Genomic DNA, 10,000 nt, shown 5'->3' with positions numbered 1-10,000 from the left:
TAATAAATCAACCTCACAATGTTCATGCTATCCCCAGTGGTTTCGGCTTAATAAGGTTTTGATTTTTCCTAATGCAAACACTTACTGATTATCAATGTCAGTATTTTTTATCTTTTACCTACTTCTCTCTTTCAAAGAGTACGTCTTCTGAGAAGCCAAGCACCTCGACCTCCACAAAAGAACCTCTCAGCAGACAAAAGATCCATCGCAAAATTCTGGATAAGGGGCTTCCAGATGATGTTATGCCGGGCATAAAGAACAACAAGGTAGGAAGTGAGAGTGAGAGAGTCAGTGTCCGAATAAGAGTCAGGGTAAATGAGAGAGAGATGGTGGGGAATGGTAAATGAGAGAGAGATGGTGAAAGCTAGTGAGAGAGATGGCAAGGTATGTTGGATGAGAGAAATGGATGGTGAGGGATGGTGAAAGGGAGAGAAAGAGATAGAGAGGGAATGGTGAAAGCGAAGGAGAGATAGAGAGGGATGGTGGAAGAGAGAAAAGAATAGAGAAAGAGGGAGTAGAGGTAGAGTTAGAAAGAGAAGTAGAGGTAGAAAGAGAGAGGTAGTGGTAGAGGTAGAAAGAGAGTTAGAAAGGTAGAGGTAGAAAGAGAGTTAGAAAGGTAGAAGTAGAGAGTTAGAAAGGTAGAAGTAGATAGAGGAGGTAGAGGTAGAAGTAGAAAGAGAAGTAGAGATAGAAGTAGAAAGAGAAGGTAGAAGTAGAAAGAGAATGTAGAGGTAGAAGTAGAAAGAGAAAGTAGAGGTAGAAGTAGAAAGAAAGTAGAGGTAGAAGTAGAAAGAGAAAGAGGTAGAAGTAGAAAGAGAGAAAGTAGAGATAGAAGTAGAAAGAGAAATTAGAGGTAGAAGTAGAAAGAGAAATTAGTGGTAGAAGTAGAAAGAGAAAGAGGTAGAAGTAGAAAGAAAGTAGAGGTAGAAGTAGAAAGAGAAAGTAGTGGTAGAAGTAGAAAGAGAAAGTAGAGGTAGAAGTAGAAAGAGAAGGTAGAGGTAGAGAGAAGAGAGAAAGAGAGAGAGAGAGAGAGAGAGAGAGAGAGAAAGGTAGTGAGAGAGAGCATGAAGTATAATGAATAAAGCGACTATACAGCAGTGCAGAATAACTCATGCTCATTTTCCTTTATAGGAATTATTGCCTTCATATCCACTATCTGGTATGCTGAACAAGCATGGAGGAAAAGTACGACTAACATTCAAATTAGAATTGGACCAATTATGGATTGGCACTAAGGAACGAACAGAGAAGATCAACATGAATCACATTCGTCAAATTGTCTCTGAAGCTATAGAAGGCCATGAGCAATATCACATTATGGTGAGTGTCTGTTTCAGCTCCTTGTTGAGGGAAAAATATTTGTATAGGGTTTGGGAAGGAAGAAAGAAAGAAAGAAAATTATATATAATATATATATATATATATATATATATATAATATATATATTATATATATATTATAATGATATATATTATATATATATTATTATATATATGTATATATGATTATATATATATTATATATATTATATATATAGTTATATATATATATATATATTATATAATATTTATATGTATATATATATATATTATATTATATTAATATATATATATATATATATATATATATAGTATATATATTATATATATTATAGATATAATTTATATATAGTATATATATATTACAAACACACACACACACACAACACACACACACACACACACCACACACACACACACACACACACACACACACACACACACACACACACACACACACACACACACACACACACACATACACACACACACACACACAAAATTATAAAAAAAAAAAACTTGTTTATAAATAATGGCCAACTTTGAAAACTGATATGAAATTAACTCCATTAATTAATGTTCTTCCTTCTTTCTCCCCCCCCCCGCCTCTCTCTCTCTCTCTCCTGTTCTAGAGAAAAGAAAGGAGAAACAGTACACATCTGTCCTAATATAGAGTAATGATGAAAGAATTTCTTTCCTTGTTAATTACTTGTTTATATCTTCCTCAGTAAAGGTAACAATAAATAGTTAGGTATCACAGCTAAACTTGGTTTCTCTTTGCCTATTTTATCAAACTTGGTTTCCCTTTGCTTATTTTGGTTTCTCTTTTCTTATAAACGTGCTTTCTCTTTGCAGGGTTTACAATTAGGACCTACAGAAGCCTCACGATACTGGATCTACTGGGTTCCTGCGCAGTATGTGGATGCCATCAAAGATACTGTTCTTGGCAAGTGGTAAATACACACAAGCCGGTTGGATTATTTTTGCCAACAGTTTTTCATTTCTGTTTTATGTAACATTTAAGTTTTTCTTTAATACAAGCAAATGGGATTTTCTCAGCTAAGTAGAATGCAGAAAATATACCAAATTGTTTATTAATGTTACTGCAATCATTCTCTGATACCATGTACACAAGGCTTTGTTGTAGGGAAGTTGAAGGAACTTTGAGTTTATTTCTGATAGTTTCTGCTAAGGTCTTTGTTTATTTTGTCTGTATATCCCTCCCCCCCTGACTTTCTATTATATTGCTCTCCTTTTTATATTTTCTTCTGTGCTTCCCACTTCCTTAGTTCGTCACCTTTTTTTTTTTTTCCCTGACTCCTCAGCCACTTTTATCCTCATCCATCCTCATCCTAACCTCCACCCTCATCCTCACCCCCCTCCCTTACCTTCACATGCTCCTCCCTGTCCCCATCCTCTTCCTCTTCCTCCTCTTTTTTCTTCTTCTTCTTCTCCTCCTCCTTCCTCCTCCTCCTCCTCCTCCTCCTCCTCCTCCTCCTCCTCCTCCTCCTCCTCCTCCTCCTCCTCCTCCTCCTCCTCCTCTTCTTCTTCTTTCTCTACCTCTTCCATTTCCTCTTTTCCTTTGCTGATCATCTGTTCCTTATGTTGTTTTGAGGTTCCATTGTTTGATTACCTTGGCTTCCAAGGCTCTCTTAGGTTTGCTATATGCTTTGCTAGGGTTCAGGTTGGCCATATTATATGGGTGAATTATCAGGATTGCTTTATATATTGGGGCACATTATATGGGTGGATTATCAGGACTGCTTTATATATTGGGGCACACAAAGAGGAAAAGCATATAGCGATACTGTATATACAATACAAGAAAACAAGTGTATGCATCCCTGCATATATATTGGTGTGCACTCATACACACAGTAATATAGGTACATGTTCATGTGCATGTCTAGATCCCAAAAATGTATCATTTGTTTCTGAAAATGTCTCCATAAAATATAATGAAATAAATAAGTGCCCAATCGTCAATTAGCAACATGAGCACTGTAGACATATTGCTATAGGCATTGAAAGGGGCAAATGAAATATATATTTTTAAAAATGTGTGGAGAGCATTTTTGAGGACTTTTACATACACATATGTACCAATACATATATGGATATGTAATGGATATGCATATGCATTATATGCACTCACATGCACTCACACAGAGAGAGACAGAGACAGTGCTGGTCAAAATTCTTGTCCACCTCAACGTTTTTATTAGCTTTATCATATATTATTACTCAAGGCAATGAAACCAAGCCAGTTACTGCAGTTTTGATATGCATTCCCATTATAATTAAGATAAGCCAAAAAGAATGCATCATATCATGTATACAAATTGTGAAAAAACTATTCCTTGTTACTGCAACCAAATATTTATCATTATTATTGAGAATGTAGTATAATCTGTTCTATTTTGTGTGAAGAATTTCAGTGTATTTGAACCTAAAATGCTTTTGATCACAGTCAAGTTTATTTGATGTTATACTCTAAAAGATGTATCATTCCGTTCAATTAAAAAAATTTTTTAATATAATTTAGGGATAATACCTAGATGTTCATGGACATGGGTTTGACCAATGTGAATATGGATAAAGCTTTTGATCATTACTGTTACAAATACATGAAAACAAATACAGTCACACACAAAAATACACACATATAAGTTGAACACATTTTTTGTTTCTCTTTCTCCCTTGTTGTCTCTCTCTATGTTCTCCCTCATAACCTCTCGCTCTACTATCTATCTTCTTCTCTCTACTCTCTCTCTCTACTCCTCTCTCTCTATCTCTCATTCATCCTCTCTCTCTCTCTCTCTCATTTTCTCTCTCTCTCTCTCATTCTCTTCTTCATCTCTCATTGTCTTCTCTCCTCTCATTATCTCTATTTCATTGTATCTCTTTCATTGTCTCTCATCTCTCTATATTGTATATCTCTTATAATTGTATCTCTCTGTCTCATTGTATCTCTCTCTCATTGTCTACTCTCTCCTTTATTATTATCTCTCTTCATTGTTCTTTCTCTCTCATTGTCTTATATTCTCATTGCTCTTCTTCTCTCTAAGTTCTCTTACTCTCATTACTTCTCTCTATCATTCTTTATCTCTTTCTCTTTCTTCTGCATTCTCTTTCTCTCTCATTCTCTTCTCTTCATTGTCTCTCTATCTCTCTCTCATTGTCTCTCTCTCTCTCTCATTCTCTCTCTCTCTCTCTTCTCTCTCTCATTGTCTCTTCTCTCTCTCTCTCATTGTCTCCTCTCTCTTCTCCGTCTCTTCTTCTCTATCTCATTGTCCTCCTCTCTCTCATTCTCTCTCTCTCTCTCTCTCTCTCTTCTCTCTATCTCTCTCATCTCTCTCTCTCTCTCTCTCTCTCTCTCTCTCTCTCCTCTCTCTCTCTCTCTCTCTCCTCTCTCTCTCTCTCTTTCTCTTTCTCTTTCTCTCTCACTCTCTCATTGTCTCTCTCTCTTTATCTCTCTCTCTCTCTCTTTCTTTCTCTTCCCTTTCCCCCTCTCTCTTCCTCTCTCCTCTCATTCTCTCTCTCTTTTCTCTCTCTTTTCCTCTTCTCTCTCTCTTTCTCTCTCATTCTCTCCTCACCTCACCACCTCACACCCTTCCCTCACTCCCACACACTCCTCTCTCACTCTCTCTCCCACTCCTCTCACTCATTGCTCCTCCTCCTTCTTTCTCTTTCTTTTTTCTCTCATCTTTTTCACTCTTTCTCATCACCACATCACACTCCCCACACGTCACACACACACCACACACACACACACACACACACACACACACACACTTACACATAACACACACACACACACACACACAAAACACACAGTATACATGGATATTTATCTATTTGGATAGAGATATAACCATAATCATACATGTAGCCTATATGTATATGTACAGTTGACAAATTCACATTATCTGTGATTGAATCCTTTGTAATTCTGTATCGAATGTGATGAATGCTAATGCGTTATGATTGTTGATAAAAGAAGAAAATTTGTATTTGGCTGTCTTAATTAAATTCAAATTATGAATTTGGTTATAAAGATTAAGTAAAGATTAAGGAGTGTTGCAGGTTGATATATCTTCTGTATATCATTTTAACAGCTATATTGTAACACCAAATTTTCAAAGACATTTTTTGATTAATTAATATCATTACATATATTTTTGTCTCTGCCACTATTGAATGATTTTTTTTTTTTACACCACTTTAGAATATGACTGGTCTGGAACGTCTTCAGAATTACAGTAAACAATTAGCAAATATCTCATATCTTAATCAGTGTCCACTGGTATTATGTGATTAGAAGATTTGGATATTTTTATTGGTTTATATATTTTTTAACCAAGCTGCAACATATCTCCTGGAAAACTGGCTTTGCTAGATTTTCTTTTCCCAAGCATTTCATTCTTAGTTACAGATTACTGGGGAAACAGTCATGTAAATGACAGCACTAGATATCCATTTACTAGCACAAAGGGTATCGTGACTTAAGTCGACAACTTTGCATATGCAAGCAAGTGCAGGCTGGCACATCTGCCCACATACCCAGTTTACAGCATATATACTCCATATATTTGAGAAAGATATTCTTATGTTTGTGGTATTTAGAAAGAGAGGAGAACTGGAGGTGCTGAATTATATCTGAAATAATAGATGCTGAGGCTTATTCTCGCTTAAATTAGCCCGATGCTTGAAAATGCAGCGGGACCGGGGGTAAAATACAAATTATGACTCATGAGGGTGTGTAAATATATAGCTTCAACCATTGAGAAACACAAAAGGCTAGTTGTGAGCTAGGAAGAAGGATCTTATTTAGTGATCATGACAGAGTGAAGATATATGAATTTATTTTTTTATTGCTCTAATTTTGAGATAGAGATATTTAGTTTTGTTAATTTACCTTTTTTTCTACCAAATTGGTAATCACCCTAGTAGAAGCCACGAAGTAATTAGTGCCTGTCTTAGTTACCAACAATGCATTTGATATACTAGCATCTGTAACAAATTAACAATTACTCCCATTTTCTTCATTTCATCAAAGACTGTATCCAAAGGAAACTTCTCTTTAAGATGATGCACAACATGCTGCATGTTCTGTAGGAGATTTTTCATTAATGATTACACGATGATTAGATTTATTTTGTTTTTGCTAAGGCCAGATTGATATTTTGAAACTCACAAGAAATTGTCTTACAAATAGGCATCCAATTCCTTCAAAGTGTGGATGGCAAGCTACAGCTCCTCACTGCCCACTTCTTTCATAGCTGTTAGAACTTTGACCATGTTACCGTTTCCATCTCTAAGTAACTACCAAACTCCCAATTATATACCAAAAATGTTTTCATGAAATGGTTCCATAGCAGGCAGCATGTGGTTGTTGCATAGCAGGGGAAAATGATAGTATAATATGGTATAAGAACTATTAGACCCAAGTAATATATTCATGGAAAGATCCTTTCTTTAGCATTTAATTGATTTAGGCCAGTGATTTTCTTTGCCCTGTGGCAGTACTGAAAGCAGAAATATATTGAGAGTATTTGTACTCCTGTTAGTCATGAACATATATGAAGTTACAATTTTGTTTTATAAAGTTATTGAAAAAAAAAACATGTCCAGAGGGTAGAGTACAAATGCTCCCAGTTTTATTAGCTAGAGTAAGCCATTTTATATGTTTGTGCACTACAGATAATGAAAAAATTCTGTATTAAACTGTGATGTGCAAATTTTCCATATATTATACACTTTGAAATGCATATAATGACCTATATCACAGCTGACCAGTATTTTATTATAACTGCTTTGATTAATATGCATACTCAAGTAATGTGATTCTTTAATTATGATTAGTTGTCTGCTGTGTAGATACAAAGTTGTCAAAGAAACCTGTTTGCTGCTGTTATCTTTGTTATTTCTAGCATGTTTTTCTCTTTTCCTTTCTTTCTATAGAAAATATATACAGGTACTAAAACTTAATGATAAAAGTATAAAAGAATCCCTTTCATAAAATTTACTTCATGACATGTTTTCAGAAAAAGGTATCTGGAGATTTCTTGTGCTAATATAAGATTGTGAAGGATGCATGAGGGTGAAGGGTGGAGTTCAGTGGAATGCTGTATGGTACTTCAAGATCCCGAGCATTAAAATGTACAGATTACAATGTGTTTGTACTGTGTAAGCATTTGCTACTTGTGTGTATCTGTCCATTTGCTTTGCATTCCAATAGGGGGTTTAGACACATTTAATTTAAAGAATGGGATGGAAACTTGCATGCACACTTGAGAATGTGTCTTAAGTTTTCCAAACCAGAGTTTGTTATATTTGTCACAGATTATGTCTTCTAAAAGTGAAAATTTGAAATTTCAGCTCGAACCCTAATATCATATGGAGACCTAATAGATATTTGTGATACCCATGTTAGAATAACCTTTAATCCCCCCCAAATTTGATAAATGTCAAAATTTTAGTATTATCTACAGTCTTGGTTAAAAAAATATCAGTCCCATAGGATGGTAACAGTGCATGTATCCAATAAGTTGATTGAAGATTCCAAAAGAAAAAGAAAAAAAAAGTAGAAATAAATAATTTTGCTGTTGGGTCTGAGACTAGTAGATACAGTACATATACAAGACTTTTTTTGGAGTTATACTATTCAATCTTTGTTGGAAGAGCTGCCACTTTAGATTTTTGCCTCCTGATCAGCGGAAGGCGTATTCCGACACCTTTTGGTAGAAGAGTAAATAAAGAGCATTGGCTTATGGAGGCATTTTCTTCCATATATTTTCTGGCTTAAGAAGAAAGAAAGCAATATTTCAGATGATGTCATTCGCACAAATGTTAACATATTAGGAAAAACAAATGTATCTCAGGAATTCATTTAGCTTTGTTTATTTAGAATGCACTTTGAGGTTTTTGAGATATCGTGAGCCAGGAATACCAGCTAGTTTTCATTATGCATTTTTTTCCCCTCCTCAGTCGCAGCTTAAAGATATAGTAAAGAAATAGGTGTTCTACGTATAATCAAGAAAAATGATAAACACCATATCCAGTGACCGAACTACTTATATAGATAAATGCTATATTATTACATCAATCTTTGCCCCTGTAACTTGTCAGAATGCGTTGTATTTCTGATCCAGTGTTCATATCAGGTTCATGTAATCTCATCAGATTATTGTGAAAACTATTTGCTATAAGCATTTTCTATATTAGTTGTAATTTATGTGCAAACCAACAGAATGGAATGCAAAGGCAGTTTTTTGTAACCAGATACCTGAGAATTTGCATTGTATTTCAGGCAAGGAATCCTTTTCTTTGTTCTGTACATCAGGCAATGAATCTTTTTCTTTGTTCTTATTTTGTAGTTCTACAGGATAAGTTTAAAGAAAATTGCTATGTGCTGCTCAGATTTCAAAAGGGTCAATGTTTGTATTGTTATTATTTTAATGTGTTACACTACAATGGTAATAATTGCTGCAAGTACTTTTGCAATTACTGATTCTGTTCTCGTTTTAACATCAGTTACTGTTACTAACCTTTTTTTTTTTTTTTTCTTCTTTGTTTTCTTTTGCTATTAGGATTATTACTATCTGCTACTGCCCCTGCTGTTCTCTGCTATTGCTTCAAATACCACCACCATCACCACCACTATCACCACCATTATCCTCACCATCATAATCACCATCACCACCAACACCACCACCAACTCTGCCACCATTATCACCAATACCACAACCACTAATACCACTACCACCACCATCAATATCACCACCAATACCACCATCACCAGCACCGCTGTCACCTTCATTGCATCATAATCACCACTGCTATAACCATCATCACCACCACTACACTCTATCAACACTATCACCACCACCACCAACTTCATGACTGCCATTATCACCATCACCATTATTATTATCAAGTTTATTTACTGCTACATTCTGCTCATACTACTGCTGTTAGTACTGTTATTACTTCTACTACTTTTACATCTGTTAATTAATGCTTAGGCTATTGCCATGACAACTTCTATTACTGCAGCTAGTATTAAAATATTATTGCTACTACGAGTGTATAATTATTAATGCCAAAATGATTACAATTGCTGAAATAATTACATTTTTTTTCTTTGATGCTGTTATTCTCTCTGTTGTGCATGTATTGCAATTACTTTTACTTTTGTTATAACTAGTGCTACTACCATTAATGCATATTATTCCTGTTCTGCTACTACTAATATTATTAGCTACTTTGTTACTACTACTACTTCTACAACAACTACTGCTACTACTACTACTACTACTACTACTACTACTACTACTACTACTCATCCTCATCCTTCTTCTTCTTCTTCTTCTTCTTCTTCTTCTTCTTCTTCATCATCTTCATCTTCATCTTCATCTTCATTTTCATCATCTTCATCATTTCATCATCATTTTCATCATTTTCATCATCATTTTCATCATCATTTTCATCATCATTTTCATCATCATTTTCATCATCTTCATCATCTTCATCATCATCTTTCATCATTTTTCATCTCACACTCACCACACACCACACACACACCCACCACACCCCACCACCCCACACACCACCACCACCCCCACCACCACCACACCACCACCACCACCACCACCACCACACCACCCACCCCACCACCC

The 10,000-nt window shown here is 35.3% G+C and overlaps 3 protein-coding genes across 3 annotated transcripts in view; 1 reads left to right on the top strand and 2 right to left on the bottom strand.

Annotated features, from left to right (window-relative positions):
• LOC119576821 (ubiquitin domain-containing protein UBFD1-like) overlaps positions 1–2,265 on the top strand; it is a gene marked incomplete at both ends in the record, with an annotated part of 6,849 nt that extends 4,584 nt beyond the window's left edge. Inside the window, 3 exon segments of the mRNA XM_037924470.1 lie at positions 138–266; positions 1,132–1,320; positions 2,175–2,265. Of these exon segments, the coding sequence (XP_037780398.1) occupies positions 138–266; positions 1,132–1,320; positions 2,175–2,265 (409 nt within the window).
• Positions 2,266–2,927: 662 nt separating this feature from the next.
• LOC119576820 (golgin subfamily A member 6-like protein 4) lies at positions 2,928–3,021 on the bottom strand (the record flags this gene model as incomplete). Its single annotated transcript, XM_037924469.1, is given in 1 exon segment — positions 2,928–3,021. A coding segment is annotated over 1 exon segment (85 nt), but the record flags the coding sequence as incomplete, so codon positions are not given.
• Positions 3,022–8,423: 5,402 nt separating this feature from the next.
• Positions 8,424–9,158, bottom strand: LOC119576583 (keratin, type II cytoskeletal 2 epidermal-like; the record flags this gene model as incomplete). The annotated part of the gene is given in 2 exon segments (XM_037924251.1): positions 8,424–8,537; positions 9,022–9,158. Coding segments are annotated over 2 exon segments (251 nt in total), but the record flags the coding sequence as incomplete, so codon positions are not given.
• Between the last annotated feature and the right edge of the window lie 842 nt (positions 9,159–10,000).

This window comes from Penaeus monodon, chromosome 9 (assembly GCF_015228065.2).
Source record: "Penaeus monodon isolate SGIC_2016 chromosome 9, NSTDA_Pmon_1, whole genome shotgun sequence".
Taxonomy (NCBI): Eukaryota; Metazoa; Arthropoda; class Malacostraca; order Decapoda; family Penaeidae; genus Penaeus; species Penaeus monodon.
The sequence above is the reverse complement of the archived record's forward strand: the minus strand, read 5'-3'. Positions and strand labels throughout refer to the sequence as shown.